Raw genomic sequence first — 21,619 nt, forward strand, 5'->3', positions numbered from 1 at the left:
CCACTGAGCCACCACCCCAGCCCCTTTATACGTTTTTCATGTAGTGGATCCTCTTTTTCCTACATTTCCTGTCTTTCTCTTATTTCTGCATCTTGGTAGAAGCATGCATTTTAGTAGCTATTTGCTGTTGTAGATACTTTCTACTGTCTGTAATAGCTAGCTTGCAGATATAATTTATTTTCTTAATTTAATGTTAAACAATTTTTAAGTCTATCAGTTACTATTATTGAGAAGATGCGGGCCAATTAGAATGTTCATAAATTGCCATTGGGAATGTTAAATGATACCGTATGAAAACATTGGTATTTCAGAAATGTGTTTCGTCTACATTCATGTGTGATTGTTAGTTTGTCTAGGTATAGAATTAGAGGTTGAAAAGTTTTGTCAAGATCTTGAAGGCATTGTTCCCTCATTTCTTCTTGAGGATATATCTTCATTTATTATTCTGGACACTCCTTGGGCCCCTTTTAGTCTAATCTGTCAACTTGGGAACTTTTCTTTTTTTATTTCTTTGATTTTTCTTTTTCTTTCTTTTTTTTTTTTTTTTTCTCTTTGGATTCTCCTTTTTTCTTAGAAATTGTGTTTTTCAGAAATTGGTCCTTCCAGATTGGTCTTAATTGTCTTATCTTTCCTGTTTTCCATCTGCCTTTTACTCTTATTTTCTGAGAAACTTTTCCTAAACTTTCTTGCAACCTTGCTATTAAATTTCTATTAATACATTTTTAATTTGTAAGAGATACTTTTTTGAAAGAATCCGGTCGTCCCTCCCATCCCCATAAATTCTGTTTTTATTTCATGTGTAGAGTATCTTTTCTTATCTCTCAGGATGTTAGTGATTTGAGTTTTTTCTTTGCCCACACTGTTCAGGTTAACATTTCTCTTTGTTTTGGTTTTTAACTTTCATATTAGAATTGTTTGTATTTTGGTGGGTATCCCAGTTTCTGGTCATATTTATGTGAAGACTCCAAAAAGACATTTTTTGGGGGAAAGGGTCCTGGGGATTGAACCCAGAGGCACTTAACTACTGAGCCACATCCCCAGTCTTTTTATTTTTTGAGACAGCATCTTGGTAAGTTGCTTAGGGCCTCTGTAAGTTGCTCGACTGGCTTTGAACTTGCATTCTTCCCACCTTAGCCTCCTGAGCTACTGGGATTACAGGCGTGCACCACTGCAGCTGCTCAGAAAAATTTTTGTGGAACTCTGCTTTGCTTAGAGCAGACTCATTGAATTATTCGATAAATAGGGAGAGCTGTCTTGTTGGCAAACTCCTAATATTATTTTAGCTATTTTATCTTAATCTGTTGATAAACCCACAGATGTGTTAGACTTCTGCCTGGTGAGTCTGAATCTGGCTGTCAGTATCCTGGGAGCTGGTAGGAGCAATGGGCACAGCTTAGCACTCCCCAGTTTTTGGTATGGTGTTCCTCATTCTCAAATCTTCTGAGATCCTTCAATCAAGAAGCATTCTGTTCTTTTCCAGGACATAAAAATCTCCATTCTGTTGCCAGAGTAAACAAAGGTAGTCCTGATTGAGGCTTAATATTTAGCTTTCTTAGGTCTTCTAAGTCAGTTGCCATCATACATTGCATTCAGCTTACAAAATTTTAGGGTGTTGTTGCATTTCTTTTTGTGTGTGGGTATGTGTGTATGTGTGTGTGGGGGGGTTCTACATCGATCCCTTTTATAAAAAATCTGTTTTAGAACAATTTAAAGACGTGAGAGGATATATATTTATTTAAGCAACTGTCTTCTAACTAGAACTCCTAAGATTTTTTCCATAGATCTTTAGTTACACGAATGATTATTCATTTAACAATACCATTTAACAATAACAGTAACAATAATGATTATTGTTACTCATACTTTCCTTTTATGCCTTATAGAAAACTGAGACAGTTTTACAAAAAGACCACTTACTTTCTTAACTTGGGCGGTTATTATATACAATCTATGGTGGTGTTCTGATCCTGAGGAAAGCAGAACATATCAGTACTGGGCTATACAGTTTTGCTTGTATTTCTGTCCAGGCAACGTACAACACAACTCTGAGTGGTAAAGATGCTGTTCGTCACTGGAGCTGGACCTCAGACATGCCCTTGGAGTGTGCCACCCATCATGTGGGAATCAGACGCTACATCGACTGTCCTCATTTCTCTGGTCGCAAAGAATGGAGTGACTGGAGCCCAATGAAGAACATCTCTTGTAAGCTTGTATTTGAAGAATTGTTTCAAATGAATTAGGTTTCTCAAGGGTAAGGGTTAGTGTATGATTTCCGTTCTTTGAATCCTGGTGGCTTCATGAGGTTCATCTGGGGAGCTTCCAACCCTGACATTCCAGGAGATTTGGATTGGAGAAGTCTGAGACAGATTCTGTGAATCTGTACTTAAAAGAACTTCCTGAGTGATCGGATAAATATTCATTTTCAAAAGTCACCAAGATAGGCATTGAAGAATAAAAATCGTATGTTGATGGAAATGAGATCAAAGACTATATTTTTAAGAAACAGTTCCCAATATTTAGTCCATAGGACAGACATGAACAAGAAGATCTGCAAGCATACCAAAAATCATCTGTACATTAAATAAAACTCATGCATAGGTTGAATGTCATTAAGGTAGAACAGGACCAGAAATTTTATTGACAATACATTAAGCCCTGAAGAGAGAGGTAGTAATCATTGTGGGTAGACCACTCTAGTGACAATATAGAGAAATGGATCAGAGCAAGGAAAGTAAATAAATAACAAAGACAATGAGAATGTAATCTGGGACACTCGAGTTTAGAAAAGGGGTTGGGTACCTGAGTGGCTCACAGTGTCATTCACTGACACAGAAAATATATAAACAAATCAGTTGGGAAAGAAAAAAATTTGTTTTTAATATGTTGAGCTTGAGGCACTGAAGCATCTGGATGGCGGGGCCTCACAGGCAGTTGGAAATGTAAGTTCAACATCCAGATGAGTTGGCACAGCTGGGGAGGCCTGCTGGGGAATCACTGGTATATATGTGATGCGAAAATTTTAAATCCTGAAATGATTTAGGGAAAGGAGAATGGGGACCAGGGACACATCCTTTAGAGTTCCTATGTCTGGGACAAGGAAGGCCAGGAACCAGAGGATTAAGAACAGCATAGTAGCCTAGGAAAACACAGTATTAGTGGAACCAAGAAGAGGGAGTTTTGAGAAGGAAAACTTGAGACAGTATACCAGATACCTCAGAAGTTGAAGGCCAAAGATGGCTGAGATCGTTGGATTGAACCTTGAGGCCACGGAGCCATTTAGTGGAATGGGGGTGGGGGCGGGAGAGAAGCCAGACTGCAATGGAGTGAGGGGCAGTGTGAGAAGGAGAATAGAGTGTCTGCTTGAGGGGGTGGAAAGGCTCTCACCTGCCTAGTTAGGATTAAAAGAAAATTTATTTTTAGGATGTAGGAATCTTGAGCATGTTCAGGCTGATGGAAAGTAAGAATTCTACCCTAAATACAGAGAATAACTTAAAAGGAATGGAGTTAGTCATTTTGTTTTTGGTGTGTATTTAATGTGTGTGTATATAAACCCAGTGAATTTGAACCTTAACTTAATTAAACATTAACCTGTGACCTTAGACATTGGCCTTTGATCCACTTCCATCTTCAACCACTGTTCTTCCTTGAGTGAAGAAAACCACAGTTTTATTCTTTCTTGTATGTATCTTGCACCATTGAAACCTGAGGGATAGACTTTATATTTTGGCCAGCATTATTCCAAAACACCTACCAATGTGTTCTGTATATACTGGGCTATCTAAAAACTCACCTTGTGGGAAAAAAGTTTTATTGGAGACTATATATATAAAAGGTCTCTGAAATATTTAATTCCTTTTCTTTATTCTAGGGACTCCTGATTCTCAGACCAAGGTTTTCCCTCAAGACAAAGTGATACTTGTAGGCTCAGACATAACATTTTGTTGTGTCAGTCAAGAGAAAGTGTTATTAGCACAGATTGGTCATAAAAACTGTCCCCTTATCCAACTCGATGGAGGAAATGTTGCAATTGAGATCCATAATATTTCTGTTTCTGCAAATAGTGGAACAAATGTGGTTTTCACAACAGAAGATAACATGTTTGGAACAGTTGTTTTTGCAGGATGTGAGTATATAATATTAAAGAGAGATTCTCTATTAACTAATTTTGGTCCTCCTTAAAAGCCTTAGTTTCTTTTCTACAAGATGATTCTGTTTTGCTCTTATTTCTTTGCTCTTAACAATGTACAAAAGCACTAGAATTTTTGCCTGTCTTAAAGCATTTCCTAAGTTTGTTTCCTATAGACCTATCTCTATATAACTTGTAGATTTTGCAGTAAGTTATGAAATAGCTAAATCCTAATGTTTAAATTCTTAGTCCTCAGTATATAGTATTTCTTAATCCTACTTTGCTTAGGTATTACATAAATTAATTTTCCACCTAATTTAAGCTGAACCCTTTTAAGTACATAAATTTAAAAACTAGGATTTTACCCAAAATCTTATAATAGCACAATATATCTTTTATTTTTACTTATTTAGTTTTTTTGCAGGCTGGGAATTAAACCCAGTCCCTCATACATATTAGGCAAACACTACCACTGAGCTACACTTCCAACCCTTCTCTAATTTTTCAATAACATGTTTGAGGAGAACAGAGTGACCAGAGGATACTACTGCCATGTTCTATATGTAATGTTATGTTCTGTCATTCAGAGGTGCCTTTAGTGACATGCTTGCTCCTACAATCTAAAATTCCATATTTCTACAAGTTGTGGTATTATAGTGTTGCTTGTCCTCTGATTATTACATGTTCAAAATTTTTAGTTTTGACTTTAGGGATTTTGTGCCTCCTCCCTTGTGGCTTCCGTAGCAATTCCCTTCTTTCCTGCATTTTGAATAATCAGCCTTGAGTTTCATCTAGGGTCTCATGAATAAAGTATGTAAAATGAATCGAGCTGATTTCATGAGGATTCTTTAGACTGCTTAGTGATTTTTCTTTACTCTTTTATGAGTTTTCTGACTTCACATTCAGATGCTGATATAGTGCCAAGGGAACAACCAGGATTAGGTGCATTTCTCAATTTATAGCTAACCTCACTCTTTTTATCTTCCTAGTAGTACATTTTAGAATTCAAGGGAAAGCGAGGTTCTGTTCAGATATAATTTTTAGAAAATTATACTTTCTTTTCTAAGAGAACTTTGGGAAATTACTTGCAGCATTTCTCACAAATGATCCTGGCATCTAGGATGAGAACCTTTCATAAATGCAGCCAAGTTGCTTGATATGTGATAACAAAAAGTGAGCTGTGTGCTTAAAAGCATGAGAAAAGGCTGAGACTTCAAAGGTGAGAATATGGCCAGGCGTGGTGCCGCATGCCTGTAGTCCCAGCAGCATGGGAGGCTGCGGCAGGAGAATCGAGAGCTCGAAGCCACCATCAGCAAAAGCGAGGCACTAAGCAGCTCTGAGACCCTGCCTCTAAATAAAACACAGACTCCGGCTGGGGATGTGGCTCAGTGTTCGAGTACCCGAGTTCAGTCCCCAGTACTGCTCCCCCGCAAAAAGAATGAGACTATGTACTCTTTCCACTTGTGTTATTTCAGACAGTGTAGTAATCTTTTACCTTAATACTAGAATAAACCCTTTTAGTTTATAATTTAACCTTCATTTATAACATCTGAAGGTTGAGATACCATTCGGTATTTGCTGTCTCAGAGCCAGCAGTAGCATGGAGAGTCCTGCAGAAACCTACCAGAGCAGGTTTTCGTGTGAATTAGGGATCAAGATTTAGTTATTTTCTTTTCCTTATGGTTAACCTTTTAACCCAGATTTATTGAAAAGAATTTTAGAATCAGCTTGTTAGATCCCCATAAACACACTTACACATCAAAAACTGCTAGAATTTTTATTGGAATTACATTAAATCTCTAGATCATTTCAGGAGAATTTTTATTTTTGCAACATTAAGTTTTCCAATCCATGAACATGGTGTATCTCTCCATTTATTGATTTATCGTGGTGTTATTAAGTCTTGCATCTTTTGCTAAATTTTTTTCTAGGTGCTTAAAGTATTCTGGTGCTATTAAAAATGACCTTCTTTTTAAATTTTCATTTTATCTCTGCTGGTATATAAAAATACAAATAATTGACACCTAGCTTTTACCTAACTTCAGTTGATTCTTTTATAAATTTTCCCCTTGTTTCTCTCCTTCTATTTCTTTTTAGTTCTATTATTTGAGTTTTTAGTATTTTAACTTAAGTATCTGCTAAATTCTACCATAGCATTTTAAAAACATTCCAGATTTTTCTTGTGTAAGTGGTTGAAAATGTGACCTTAGACTTCAAACAATCTTTGAAATAGATATGTCAGTGTTCATTTAATCTTTCAATTGTTAAACTTTCAATAAACACTCATTTGTCCTCTTAATGTTATCTAAAATGTCACTGAAGGGCACTATTCTTATCTCTGTGGAGGATATGTAAATTTTCCTAAGTTTAGGTTGATAAATTAAAGGACTTTCAAAATTTCAGTTTTTTAAAAACTAGAATTATTTTACAGAATATTTTTAACAATAGGTAGTTGTTTTGTAAAAACACTTTTACCTTAAGTGACAATAGGAAATACCAGTTTCTGTATGTTTGGTTAAATGTGATTATAGAACTATCCATTTTATAATCCACAATGTCAGACTGTACATTTTCATTTACACTGTAACATTCTCACAAAACAAAACAAACAAAACCACCTTTTTTCCTTTCTCAACAAAACCATGGAGAACAGTTTTTATAACATGACTTAGGGTGACTTTTAATATATTTAGTACTTCTTTTCAGTTCATAATATAGAGATGATGAACAATGATGATTTAGTTTTTTCTGACTTGTTGGGTACATATTTCTTTGAGAAATTTGGTAAACTCTGAAATAGGATTTAATGAAAAAGTGATAGTTGTTTTCTCAAGTTGCTAATGGGAATTTCTGAATGAAGATCCATCATTTCTAATGTTACAGCAGAATGAAAATTCTTATATTGTTCAAAAGTAAAATGAAAATACTAAATTATTTTTTAAGGAAAGGTAGAAAATTATTAATATTTTATAGAACATTACATTTTCAGGAAAAAGTATATGTAATTGTTTCTAATACTTATTTTCCTCTCTTTATTAGATCCACCTGATAGTCCTCAAAAACTGAATTGTGAGACACATGATTTAAAAGAGATCATATGTAGTTGGAATCCAGGAAGACCGACAGCGTTGGTGGGCCCACGGAATACAAGTTACACTTTATTTGAAAGGTAATGGTAGGATGTCAGATGGTAGATACTTTGGAAGCACAAGCTAAATGACAGAAGGAAATGTTCTGTTTCCTTCTTATTACAAGCAATACGAAACTGAATATGCTATATGAAATTGTATGTATTATAAAATTGGCAGCTTAACCACATATAGATTCAATTTCATGTCTCTTAACATCTAGAAAGAAGGGCCCTTAGATGTGAGCAGTTTTTCCTGGTTTGTGGCCAGTTATTTCCTATATCATATACATAGCTTCTGTGAATGTATAATATATCCTTAATTAGAAAAATAAACTTTATATAAAGAATAGTTCATAGAAATTTGCTCATTCATTTCTTCCTGCAATGTTTATCTCTTAATTCACAGTTTTTCAGGAAAATATGTTAAATTTAAAAGAGTTGAAGCACTTACAAATGAAAGCTATCAGTTACTCTTCCAAATGCTTCCAAATCAAGAAATGTATAATTTTACTCTGAATGCTCGCAATCCTCTGGGGCGATCGGCATCAACAATATTAGTTAACATAACTGAAAGAGGTAAGCTGCAGCATCAACCAGTGTCTTAAAAACAGTTTAGAAGTGGTGAAGTGCCTTGGGGTTAACAAAAATGTTTTTCTAGGGATTACTTTTTACCAATTATTTAGAGTTGCTCAATTTAACAATTTTAAGAGCTTCAAAGTTAATTTCACATTTTACCACTTTATTGAATTTAAATGAAAATTTGAATTAGTCATTTTAAATAGAACCTATTTAAATAATTAGTGGTTAATTAGTGGTTAATTAGAATTTAATTAGTGGTTTTGTCTAACAGTTCTTGATTTCTGAAAAGTTATTTGCTCAATTTTAAAAAAAAAAACTTGTTTTAAAATTATTTTTGGCTTACAGGTTGTTGCAAAATTAATGAATTAGAACCTTGTGCCCTTTTCCCCTGGCTTTCCCCAGTGGTGACATCGTACATAGTCAGTGCAGTATCAAACTCAGGAATTAGACACTGGCATAATACTCTTAAGTAGACCACTGAACTAGACTACTCACCTTGTGCAGCTTCATGCTATTTATTTGTGTGTGTGTGTGTGTGTGTGTGTGTGTGTGATCCGTGGCAGTTTAACCATGTAAAGATTCAGGTAACCACCATCCCAGTCAAGATTTAGAACTTCGGTGACACTACAGAGGACCTTCCTTGAATGTGCTTCCCTGTCCTTAGCAACAGTTGACTGTTCTTCATCCCAGTTTTGTCATTTTGAGAGTGTTATAAAAGTGAAATCATACAATGTGTAACCTTTTGAGGTTGGCATTTTTCACTAAGGGTTAGAGTTAAGTCCTGGAGAACCATCAGGTGGTTTTATGTTGTCAATAGTGATGGTTTCTGAGTTTTTACCAACCCTTCAATAGCTTAAAATAGAAATAAAATTATTAATGTTGGCCTTCATTCCTGAGGTCACGCCATGTGCATTAGCTCCATGCCAGGTCCACAATGCACTAAGCAGGGTACAGAGACCTTCTTTTAGGGACTCAAGTTAGGGGAGAAAGGGCTTCAATCAAGCGCATTCTCAGATAGCCTGGCAAGTAAGGGGGACAATCCTGTTGCCTTATTTGTAAAAATGTCAGATTTTTCCATTATTTCTTCCTGTCATCTCTATTTCCTGATTCCTCCTAGCGTCAGAAGGCTACATTTTGGAGTTGAATGGTAGTGTTTGTATGTTTGCCTTCTGCCATTGTGCTCTGATTTCCCACATGAGTCTTTCCCACCACTCACCCTGGTATATATGAGATCACCAACATGATCTGTGGTGTCCTCACTCTGCCTTCATTCCTGCCAAGACCCTAACCTGAAAGGTTTTCCACGTCTGTTCTGCCAGTTTTACTCCAACTCTCCATGTGAAGCTCACTTTACATTCCACCTTCTCTATAAAACTTCCCCTTCTGTGCTCCATTTAAATCCCTTTGGCCCCTGACCTTTGTATCATGCATTTAGGGCCTAGTATTTTTGCTCTTGTCATTTTTTTTTTTTCCTTTTATTTATCATCCTCCTATGGTGTACATCCTCCTAGATGTTCCATAAAGGTAGAGACTGACCTTACCAACTTTAGTACCCTCAACACCAGCTGAAGAACCTTGAGTGCGATTGGTAGTTTAAAAATGTTGACTTATCAGCAGTAGAAGTGAAGTTTGTGCAGATCAGTTTCAAGCAGTCAAAATGAAGACGCCATCAAAAACCTACCAAAAAAGAAAATTCTAGGACCAGATGGATTCTCAGCTGAGTTCTGCCAGACCTTCGAAGAACAACTAATGCCAATACTTATCACGTTATTCCATGAAATAGAAAAGGAGAGGACCCTTCCAAACTCAATCTATGAAGCTAATATCACCCTGATACCAAAATCAAAGACATACCAAGAAAGAAAACTTCACACCAATATCCCTAATGAACATAGATGCAAAAATTATTATGAAATACTGGCAAATGGCCTATAAAAACATGTTAAAAAGATAGTGCATCACAGTCAAGTGGGTTTCATTCTAGGAATGCAAGGTTGGTTCAACATACAGAAATCAATAAATGAAATTCATCACATTAGTAGACTTCAGTAGACTTAAAGACAAGAATCACATGATTATCTCAGTAGATGCAGAAAAAGCATTTGACAAAAACAGCATCCATTCATGTCTAAAACTCTAGAAATACTAGGAATATTAGGAACATACTTCAACATTGTAAAAATTATAAATGCTAAAATCCATTTAGCCAATTCATTCTAAAGAGAAAATTGAAAGCATTCCCTCTAAAAACTGGAACAGGACAGGAATGTCTTCTTTCACCACTTCTATTCAACATAGTTCTTGAAGTCCTAGCCATGGCAATTAGGAAAAAAAAAAAAAAAAAAAAAAAAGAAAGAAAAGAAGGAAATACAAATAGGGATACAAATAGGAAAATAAGCACTATTTGCTAATGACATGATTCTATATGTAGAAAAACCAAAAGACTCTACCAGAAAGCTTCTAGAACTCAAATAAATTTATCAATGTAGCAGGATATAAAATTAACACCCATAAAACAATTGCATTCCCATGCACCAGTGATGCATCCGCTGGAAGAGAAATTAGGAAAACTATCTCGTTCACAGTGACCTCAACAAAATAATAAAATACTTGGGAATCCAGTCTAACAAAAGGAATGAAAGCCCAGTACAATAAAAACTACAGAACACCAATAAATTGAAATAAATTGAAGAAGACCTTAGAAGATGGAAATATCTCCCATGTTCTTGGTTAGGCAGAATTAATATTGCCAAAATGGCCATTCGACCAAAAGTGTTATACAGATTTAATGCAATTCCTATTAAAAGTCCAATGACATTCTTCATATAAATAGAAAAAGCAGTCGTGAAATTCATTTCAAATAACTAGAGGCCTAGAATAGCCAAAGCCATCCGGAGCAAGAAAAGTGAAGCAGGAGGCATTACAATACCTGATCTTAAATTATGCTATAGAGCCATAATAACAAAAACAGCATGGTTTTGTTACCAAAACAGACACGAAGACCACTGGTACAGAATAGAAGACACAGAGACAAACCCACATAAATACAGTTAACTCCTCCTAGCAAAGGTGCCATAAATGTATATTGGAGAAAAGGTAACCTCTTCAACAAATGGTGCTTGGAAAACTGGAAATCCATATGTAGGAGAATGAAATTTAACCACTATGTCTCACCCTACACCTAGGCATTAGACAGGAGACCTCACACCTACAAGAAGGAAATGTATGCCCAGCTTAGGAACTGACTTCCTCCACAAGATTCCTAAAGCACAAAAAGTAAAATTAAGGATCAATAAATGGGATGGTATCAAACTTAAAAGCTTCATCATAGCAAAGGAAATAATCAGTAACATGAAGGGAGAGCCTACTAAATGGGAGAAAATCTTTACCATACGCACCTCAGATAAAGCACTAATCTCCAGGATATACAAAGAACTCAAAAACCTTAACACCAAAAAAATCAAATAACCCAGTCAACAAATGGACAAAAGAACTGAACAGACACTTCACAGAAGAAAAATACTATTGGTCAACAAATACATGAAAAAATGTTCAACATCTCTAGCAATTAGAGAAGTGCAAATCAAAACTCCATTGAGATTCCATCTCCATTCAAAATTATCAAGAATACAAGTAACAATAAATGTTGGTGAGGATGTGGGGAAAAAGGTTCACTCATACATGGCTAGTGGGAATACAAATTGGTGCAAGCACTATGGAAAGCAGTATGGAGATTCCTCAGAAAACTTGGAATGGAAGTTATCCCACTCCTCAGTTTACAAAGGGCTTAAAATCAGTGTACTACAGTGATGCAGCCACATCAGTGTTTATAGCAGCTCAATTCACAACATCTAAGCTACAGAACCAAACTTGGTACTCTTCAATAGATGATAGACAAAGAAAATGTGGTATATATACACAATGGAATATTACCCAGTCATAAAGAAGAATGAAATTATGACAAATGGATGGAACTGGAGACTATCGTGCTAAGTGAAATATGCCAATCCCAAAAAAACCAAAGACTGAATGTTTTCTCTGATATGTGACCACTGACACACATAAGGGGTGGAGGGAAGAATAGAAGTTCATTGGATTAGATAAAAGGGAATAAAGGGATGGAAATAAGAAAGACAGTGGAATGAACTGTCATAACTTTCCTATGTGCACATATGAACACATGACCAGTGAAACTCATCGTGTTTAACCATGAGAATGGGATCCTGATTAGAATGAGTTATTCTCTGTGTATGCATAACATGTCAAAATACACTACTGTCATGTATATCTAAAAAGAACAAATTTTAAAAAATAAGGAAAACCCCTGCAAGATCAGACTGGTGGAAACACTACTGTTTCTCCTTTCTGAACTTGTGCATTCGAGAAATGGTAGTAAGAAGTTACTGGACCTCAGGAATTTGGGTTGTTGTAAATTGTATGGAACATCATTTGGATTTTGCTTGAAATTTTCACTTTTTAATTATTCTATTTTCTTTTTAACTTACCCCACCCCCCCTCCTGGGCCTTGATCTTTTACACTTTTTAGATGATACATGGACCAACCCAAATCAGACCTCTTCTAAGAAAAAACAACAAAAAACAGAAAACCCACTTTTTTTTTAAAGCTAACATTAAACTTCTTAAAAAAAAAAGAATAGAAAGAAAAAGAAGAAAGAAATAAGTAAAGTTTGTGAATCTCACAGCTACTGGGTAGAATATTGTTCTTCAGCACTTTGACACCTACTGGGTTTTTGTTTTCTTTGGTTCTTGTTTGTGTATGTGTGGGGTAGCTTTACTTCTTTAAATAAATGTTTAAAGGAATCTTAAAAATTCCATTTACAGTTTCTCCCCATGCTCCTACTTCATTCAAAGTGAAGGATATTAATTCAACAGCTGTTACACTTTCTTGGCATTTACCAGGCAACTTTGCAAAGATTTATCTCTTATGTGAAATTGAAATTAATAAAGCTAATTCAATACAAGAATCGGTAAGTTAGATTCCTCTACAAAATTCCCTTTGGATCATTCTGGGTAAAACATTTAGTTATAAAGAAGTAAGTAAATTGATATGTGTAAGCACTCAGATTATATATTATAGTTATTTTCTAAGAACCAAGAAAGACATTGCATATCAGTATGATATTAATATTCTGTTTAGTTTACAAAAGCAGTTGTAATACTGTGTAGCATATTTAAGTTCAGCTTTACTACTCAGGATGCTCGCAGGTCTAGTATATAGTACCCGGCATGTAACTGGTGCTCAATAAATTTGTGAGTGAATGAATAGTGTTTGTCGTAGACTTTAGCATCAGTTAATGAACTAATTGGCACCAGAGAATAAAAGTGACTTTTTAAAAATTGAAATGTGCAACAATTGGATCAAGTTATAATTGGTAATTATAAGTCAAAACATGACTTTTTAGTACATTTTAAGTGTATAGGTTGACTTTACTACACCATCTTATAATTTGAGTTAAGTTTAAAATGAGTGATATTGTACTTAAATATTCACTGAAAAATTTACTGGTTTATAGAAATTCTGTCAAAACTACAAAATGGAACCTGAAAATCTTCCTTGTAATAAGTGCAGAGACTTTCTTGAGACATACAGATTCTCAAATTTGTTTAGAACTACTTCATTTAAATTTTATTGGATTAGTTTAAATAAGTAGTTGTAAACTATTTACAGCATGGCTGGTACCACAATAAAGGTCCTAAGTGACACAGAAACAGATGCATAAAAGACAGTGTCTGCCTCCAGGAAGCTTTCAGACACCTTCTGAATAATACCACTTAATCCTCAAGGTCATCTCAGACTAGTGATTGCATGATCACTAGTCGTTGACTGATTTTCACAACTGTTTGATCTGCTGCACAATTTAATTTACCATTATAACTTAGATCCAATACTTGTGTTTCAAAGGCACCCCAGTGCTTTATTGCTATTACAGAGCATAGTTTCATTGACTTGGCATTTACATAAGAATTAAAATGCTATAGTGGATTGACTGTGTTTGGTGTTGTAATTGCAAAGTGATATGGCCTTTTTTGAGCCAATATAGGTTATAAATGTAGGAGGTTTCTTACCAAAAAAAATCTGTAAATATATAAATACATTCATATACACATGGCATATACATATACCTGTTTGTTTTCAAAAAGCGGAATGTCACAGTCAAAGGAGTAGAAAATTCAAGTTATCTGGTTGCTGTGGACAAATTAAATCCATATACCGTATATACTTTTCGGATTCGTTGTTCTACTGAAACTTTCTGGAAATGGAGCAAATGGAGCAATGAGAGAAAACATTTAACCACAGAAGCCAGTAAGTTCATTAAGTGGCTTATGACTGATTATGATTTGGGGGAGACGGGAGAATGTGAGAGAGGCACCCAGCGACCACTCACAGACAGCCTTGAGGGCGCTGTTAACCCGAGGCCTGTGTTCTGTAGAAGTTGAGAATTTAGCTCTTCTGTTTCTTTTTCTAAGTAGATGCCACTGAACTGCCTCACATTATATTGAAGTCTCCAGATATCCTCAAAGAAACGCAAGCACCAACACCTCAATGATATTACCCACTGATGTACATGAGGCCTCTTCAGATACTAACTTTTAAATCTCCTTCCTAGTTCCTTCAAAGGGACCAGATACTTGGAGAGAGTGGAGTTCTGATGGAAAAAATCTAATCATCTACTGGAAGGTAAATATCTAATTTAAATAGCTTTATTACGCTCCCATTTGGTTATCAAGGGGCCAGTACTTCCAAGACTGGCTAAGATGACAGCATCGCTGAGATCTAACCTGGCTCCTAAGACCCCCAGACTCCTCATCACTCCTGATTTACCAGTCCTTGTTTTGAGGATCGTCCGTCTCTGTCCTGAGCACTCTTGACTCTGATTTTGTTAGGCCTGTGAAGGACCTGAGAATTTCATGAATTCTTTCTCCTTCATTTTATTCAGAAACATAGCCATCAACTGTAGTTAGAGTCCCAAGTATGGGTTACATTTTGCTTTTATGAGCAAAATGGCACCCCAAACGGTGCCATATAAATTTGGGCAGTTGTTTCAGAAGCAGTTTGAACAGTTGAAGGTTGAAGTTCATTTCTTTTTTATATAGTAAGTCAACGTTTGGGAAGCCATATTGAAGAATTAAGGAAATATGAAAAAGACATTCAACAAAATATTTTAGCTTTGTGAAAAAGTGGGAACAACTTAAATTCCATTTGTTTAAGAAATATTTGGATATTCTGGTAAAAATGCTACATGAATTATAAAGCCACTAAAATGTATACAATTGTACTAACATGGACAGGAAAAGTGCAAAAAGTATAAAATTGTGTAGTCTGATTAGAACCATAGTTCAGGGAACCTCTTTCCAGGCCATAAGGCAGTGTTGAAATTAAGATAAGTTACACCATTTAATAGTATCATCACAAGTCATGCTGGGCTTGTTAATTTAAAAAAAGAATAATAAATAAAACTCTACACCTAGAATGAGAGATATTAAAATGCCAGAGTATCCAAAAGGTGGAAATATGGGAGATTGTTTCTTTCCATTTTTTGTGTATTTTCCAGTTTTCTGTAGTGAATAAGTACTATTTTAAAATAAGAAAACAATGCGTGATGCCATAATTTTTAATGTTTTATTTTCTTCTGTGGTTGGGTAGAGCAGTGCTCCTGACATTTTAAAATTTTGCTTCTGAAATTGTAAAGACAAATATAGTTTTGTATTTACTCAATTTTTAAATTTCTGCGTACTTACTCATAATACTTACAGCAGGTGTGACTTTTCTTCAGTATCACTTTCCTGAGAGGCCAGCTCTCAGTGGATTATAAATCTGTTTCACAATGGTGTCCACTCGTCTTTTCTCATGCGACTTTGTTATGTGATCACATCAACTGTTTTAGACTCCATGACCTTGCCTGGTCCCAGCTGCTTTCTGCAAGTACTTACATAACAATTTATTTTTTCTGTTTTCATAGCCTTTACCCATTAATGAAGCTAATGGAAAAATACTTTCCTATAATGTATCATGTTCATCAAATGAGGAAACGCAATCCCTTTCTGAGATCCCCGATCCTCAACACAAAGCAGAAATACAACTTGATAAAAATGACTACATCATCAGTGTGGTGGCAAAAAATTCTGTCGGCTCATCTCCACCTTCTAAAATCGCTAGTATGGAGATCCCAAATGGTAAGTACTTAAGACAACGTGGTGTATAAGAACAAGAAAGTAAAGCAAAAAATGTTTGTTACTTGCTGCTACATAATGTCAGTGCTTTGCTGCTGACAGATCATATATTGTGTATGGAGGAACGTGCAAATTAATATCTAATATTCATTGAGAGCAGTCATTAGTGTTGACCTGAAGCACGTACGCTTATAGACTTATTACTGTTTTCACTTTATCACATAGTGTTAGAGTTATGGAGAGTACTCTCAGTAAGAAATATTTTTACTTTTTATTCAAGTACCGTTTTCAGTTATCTCTCCAAGACTATATAAGAGTCTGTTCTATCAGCCAGGCTGTTTTGCAAACTACCAGGCAGAAGAAAAATACCTGTTTTAGTTGGTAGCTTTGTTGATAAGAAAATCTTCTTAAAGTCTAAATTAGATCTTTAATACAGGCTTTGGAAAAAAACAACTGTGGTGTAATTTAAAAATTATAAGTGCCTTCCTTTAAATTTTACAGGTTACCGGTGATTACTGCACTCCTCCTTAGCTTCTGCCTGCACAGCTTTTTGAGTCATGGTTTTAAATTGCCACTCCACCTCTTCTTCTAAGTGAACCTCCTCCAAGCAATTTCCTGTCCCCCTTCTGCTGTGCTGCCCCAGTGTGGGAGCACCTTTCTCTAGTACCCACCCCTAGAGGAAGGAAAGCAGGGTCCAGTTAGGGTTCTCCCAGTGTCTTTTGAGCACTTTCTTGTTGAGGTGGAAGGAAGAGGGACTAGGGAAAGCATAGAGAGACAAAGCACTGGCCTGAGCCAGATATAGCAGGACAGGCTGGAGAGGCCCCCAGGGCAGTGGTGTGGCAGATGCAGGGAGGTTAGGGTCAGGACAGGCAGACTTCTCACCTTGCATTCAGGCCTGCTTCCCCCTCCCCACAGGAGAGCTAAGTGAACCTGCATGAGAAGATAACAACCTGCTGATTTCCATCTTTTATCTCACCCCACGACATAGGCCACAGCTGTGTTGTCGGTTGACTCAGGAACTCTAATCCTACCTGTTCCATGTGTCCTGGGGAAGATTGTGGTCTGGTCATCAGTTCCCAGTGAATGCCACAGCCCCAGAGCCCTCACTGCTCACTGAGGGTTCCCCCTTCCAGGCTCAGCAGCCTCAGCTGGGGCTCACATTGTGCCTTTGGAATCACACTGAGCCAAAAAGCTGGTGTCTGTCCAAAGCCTTTGGATTATAAGCCATTTTGCTGTCTTGTGTCATTAGTGGCTCCTTTATGAATGTAAATTTGTTCCAAAAAAAATCTTTTGTGTTTTTTTCCTGAACCCATAAATCAGTTAAGAAATTTCTTGTGGGACGCTTCCCTCTTCCTTTGACCACATTGCCCTGCCCCCACCTCATGACCTCAGGCCCCACTCCTCACCTAGGCCCAGATTTGGCAGGAGTGTAACCCCGCGCTCCCACTGGGCCCTACTCCTGTCCTCTGGCTCCCAGCCTCTACCTAGCATGCCTCAGTATTCCAGGGCTCACCTGGAGGCTGGCCCTCTTCCACAGCTTCACCACACTAGCAGACTTCTCCTCTCCCACCTTGCTCCTGGTCAGCCAGAGTTCCCCTCAGCTCAGCTCTGAGGTAGCAGCTTCCTGGAAAGGAGGAGGGGCTGGGCCACCATTCATTCCTCATGTTCACTGTGTGTCCATTCTGCATACTGTGCTGGTGGCCCTGTGGGGCCCACATTCATAGCAGTTGATGGAGCGAGGTTGTTAAACTGCCCCTGGTGTCCTTACCAGCCTTCCACCTCCTCCTCATCCTGCGTGACCAGGCCACATCCCCCCAGTGCTCACCCTGGTCCTCATTTCCTCAGTCCCTTGTTCTTCCAGCCCCAGTACATTACTTAATTACTTGATCCTAGCTGCTTTTTAATCTTTTTCAGCTGCTGTGTTAATCTCTGTGTTCAGGTAAGTACTGCAAATGTTAAAATAAAAATAATGAAGCAGCACTTCTAATCTTTATGCTAAACATTTATCTACCGTGAGCACTATTTTGTAATTTTGTATACACCAAAGTACATTTTCATGAGGTGTGCTTTATAATATTGTTTTTAATGCCAGTAAAAAATATATTTATTTCTTTTTGAAGATGATCTCAAAGTGGAGCAGGCTGTTGGAATAGGAAAGAAGATTCTCCTCACCTGGCATCACAACCCCAATATGACTTGCGACTATGTTATTAAATGGTGTAACTCTTCTCGGTCAGATCCATGCCTTATGGACTGGAAAAAGGTTCCTTCAAACACCACTGAGACTATAATTGAATCTGGTAAGATGAATTAGTGTCTCTCAAAGTTCTTAAAAAATAGTTTTGAAATGCAGCACGTGAGACTGGGTGCAGTGCAGTGAGCATTTCCTTCACCACTGGGCAGATGTGAACTGGCTTACCTTTTCTGGAACGTGGTTTGTGGCAATATGGATGTGAAAGGATTCAAACCATTTGATCTAGTAATTACTTGTCTAGGAATTTATTCTAAGAAATAATCAGAGAACAACTTGGATTTGCATCTAGCAGTGTTCTCTACATGATTTGTAATTGTGAAAAATTGAAAACAACCCAAAGAGCAGTGGCTGGAGTAAACAGTGGTGCCTACAGGCTGAACCTGCCTGGTCCTCTGGAACTGGAGCCCCTTCCCATGTACTCATTCCTGAGTGGCTGGTGAGCAGTGAGTGTGCTGCCCTGGGGGTTCTGCAGCAGGGAGCCTGTCACTAGTGATGCTTCCTGGCCACCCCCTCCCGTTTCTCCCTCTCGGGTTGGAAACACGCTCGAGAGCAAGTGGACTGCGGGTCACTTTTCTCCCGGGAGTGCAGCCTGTGGCTTTGGTGTTCTCACTGTCAGGGGGTGTGATTTCAGAGATTGATCACTCACTCTTGCAGACCACTTGCAGACCACTGGTGTTCCTGGGGGCACATAGTTAGAGAACTAACTGGTTAAGCACGATATAATAATTGCATCCCACAGGTTGAATACAATCCTTACTCCACCATTTCCCCCAAGCATTCTCCTCTCTGATGAACTCTAATGGCTCCTCAAGGCTCAGTTCAGACCTCACTTCAATGACTTTTTCTGATCTTAGACTCATCTGTACCTCACTTAAGTTTCCATAGCAGTACCCACAGTACAGAGCAACACTCTGTATTATGACTACCCTGTCTGTGTCTTCCCAGCACTCTGCCACCTTCTCCTGCCAGGGACCTTGTTTTGTACACTTCTGTGATGCTCACCTCGCGCACACTGCATTGTGATTGAGGTGGCTTTTTTTTTTTTTCCAGTAGTGGGAATTGAACTCAGGCACTCAACCACTGAGCCACATCCCTAGCCCTATTTTTGTATTTTATTTAGAGACAGGGTGTCACTGAGTTGCTTAGCATGTCGTGTTTCTGAGGCTGGCTTTGAATTTGCAATCCTCCTGCCTCAGCCTCCTAAGCTGCTGGCATTACAGGCATGCACCACTGCATCCAGCTGAGGCAGCATTTTAAAGGTGCTTTTTGGATCCAAGTTAAGATACTTCCCTTGTATGTGTGTGGAGCTAACTTACCTGGGGATATTTAATGACAATGTTATAAAGACAAACAGACTCTCAGGCCTGGATCCTTTAACACCAAAGCGTCAAGATAGAGTGGAGCTCTTAGATTCTGCTTCTTGGAACAAGAGGAGAGCACTGGTTTCTTCAATCCAGAAATAACACCGTGAAGGAAAGGGAGGGATTTATGGAAGCCAGAATGGCATCTGGAGTGGGTTAGTGACCTGACCCTTGAGTGAGTGTTAGGTTTTGTGTTTCTAAAATAGATATTCCTAGTAATAGTGTGTGTGTATTTATGACTCTTCACTAATCCATTCATCCTATAGATCAGTTTCGACCTGGTATAAGGTATAATTTTTTCCTGTATGGGTGCAGAAATCAAGGATATCAGTTACTACGTTCCATAACTGGATATATAGAAGAATTGGGTAAGTTAAATGGGTAAGGATTTTTTAGAGTTCAGGTAACATGAAAAATTACAAGTCAGATGAGATTGAATTCCAAAAATAGATTGAATTAAGGTGTTCAAGGAAGATAAAATAATTTGTATGATAAATGCAAAGTTATTTATTTGATTACTTGTTCATAATCCATTTGTTTAATGTTTATATTTCATAATTTTATTATTGAGAAAAATTAAATCTTAACTTGGATGTCAAAAATATTTTATTTCCATTTATATAAAGAACTGTTAATTTATTCCAGGACTATCAATGAAGAAGGAAAATAAAATTAAAGTACATTTGAGTATTGAGCTAAAGATTTTACACAAGTCATTTCCCTAGATATGTGTTTTGTGCAAAAGTTGCATTGTTAGTTCTACCTTAGTTCCTAAAACTATGTTTTGTCTATGGCTATTAGCATATAAACTTTGTTACTGTCACTGGAAGTTTATGATTAAGTAGAGAACACAGTTCTGATTCCAAGTTTAGCAGGTTTCAAGGCCAGAAATCTCATGAACTGTTACTGTCTTACTCTGTATTGGCACACTTTCCTTCAGCAACTGACTTCCTTTTACAGCTCCAATTGTTGCACCAAATTTTACTGTGGAAGATACATCTGCAGATTCCATATTAGTAAAATGGGAAGACATTCCTGTGGAAGAGCTTAGAGGCTTTTTAAGAGGGTATTTATTTTACTTTGAAAAAGGAGAAAGAGACACATCTAAGATGAGGGGTTTGGAATCAGGTAAGTAAATTCCTAGTGTGACTATAGTGTTTATCAGAAGTTGTCATTACCCACAAAAAAATGAAACGGGAAGAGAGCTGCTTTGGTTTTCAGAACTGTCTGAAAAATAGGGAAATGAAAGTGAAGTCATTTTATGACTATGAGAGTTTCAAGATTTTAATATGCAATAAATGGCATGTGTGGTCTTCTAGAAATCATTTAGATCACTTGTTCTGATGTCTGTTAAAAGTCCCATAGGACAGAGACTTTTATTAGCCTTGCATGATCCATAACATAGCATCTTATAAAATTTACTTAAAAAAAAAAAAAAAAAAAAAAAAACTGCTTATAGTAATGGAAGAGAGGGGAGGAAAGGATCCAGTGGCTTCAGAGCCCCAGTGTAATCTGACAAAGCGCAATCAGCATGGTCAGCATCGTCCTTAGCCAAGCCATAATGTGCTGAGAAACTTAATTGGGTTGAGTGGAGATGTGAGTAGGTTTACAGACTTAAAAAGCACCGCCAGTCCTGGTCAGTTGGTAAGTGTCCAGCGACCTTAGAGAATCTCAAATTTGCAAGCACTGAAATGTTTATATAGGTTTCTGGCTTCTTCCTAAGTTGTATTTCTGTGGGGAGGCAGCTGTTTCTTCCCCACCAATGCACAGCATAGCACAAGTGGATTGTCTTTTCAGAGAGCTTTTATTTCCATTAGGACTGCTCCTCAGAAGGAAACCCTTTTAATCATTTAATGCCTGTCTGCCAAGGAGAAAACAGCAGTGCTGCACCAGGGTGCTGGCTGCCATTATCTAAGTCACTTCCGAGAGCTGCTGCTCTAACCCACGCCCTCCCAGGTTGCTGATTTCTGCAGTTC

The 21,619-nt window shown here is 37.2% G+C and overlaps 1 protein-coding gene and 1 long non-coding RNA gene across 7 annotated transcripts in view; one reads left to right on the plus strand and one right to left on the minus strand.

Moving 5' to 3' along the window:
* Positions 1–1,692, minus strand: part of LOC306663869 — a 408,598-nt gene extending 406,906 nt beyond the window's left edge. For both annotated transcript variants that reach the window (XR_013764570.1, XR_013764571.1), the window contains exon 1: positions 494–1,692. This is a non-coding gene — a long non-coding RNA (uncharacterized lncRNA). The remainder of the gene's footprint in view (positions 1–493) is intronic.
* The window catches only part of LIFR (LIF receptor subunit alpha), a 71,394-nt gene that overhangs the window by 37,633 nt on the left and 12,142 nt on the right, over positions 1–21,619 (plus strand). For all 5 annotated transcript variants that reach the window (XM_079144447.1, XM_079144451.1, XM_079144450.1 and 2 more), the window contains 11 exons: positions 2,028–2,202; positions 3,869–4,123; positions 7,166–7,295; positions 7,663–7,832; positions 12,678–12,823; positions 13,998–14,160; positions 14,465–14,535; positions 15,818–16,031; positions 18,149–18,328; positions 19,910–20,011; positions 20,604–20,771. In XM_079144447.1, the coding sequence (XP_079000573.1) occupies positions 2,028–2,202; positions 3,869–4,123; positions 7,166–7,295; positions 7,663–7,832; positions 12,678–12,823; positions 13,998–14,160; positions 14,465–14,535; positions 15,818–16,031; positions 18,149–18,328; positions 19,910–20,011; positions 20,604–20,771 (1,774 nt within the window). The remainder of the gene's footprint in view (positions 1–2,027; positions 2,203–3,868; positions 4,124–7,165; positions 7,296–7,662; positions 7,833–12,677; positions 12,824–13,997; positions 14,161–14,464; positions 14,536–15,817; positions 16,032–18,148; positions 18,329–19,909; positions 20,012–20,603; positions 20,772–21,619) is intronic.

This window comes from Sciurus vulgaris (assembly GCF_902686455.1).
Source record: "Sciurus vulgaris genome assembly, chromosome: 6".
Taxonomy (NCBI): domain Eukaryota; kingdom Metazoa; phylum Chordata; class Mammalia; order Rodentia; family Sciuridae; genus Sciurus; species Sciurus vulgaris.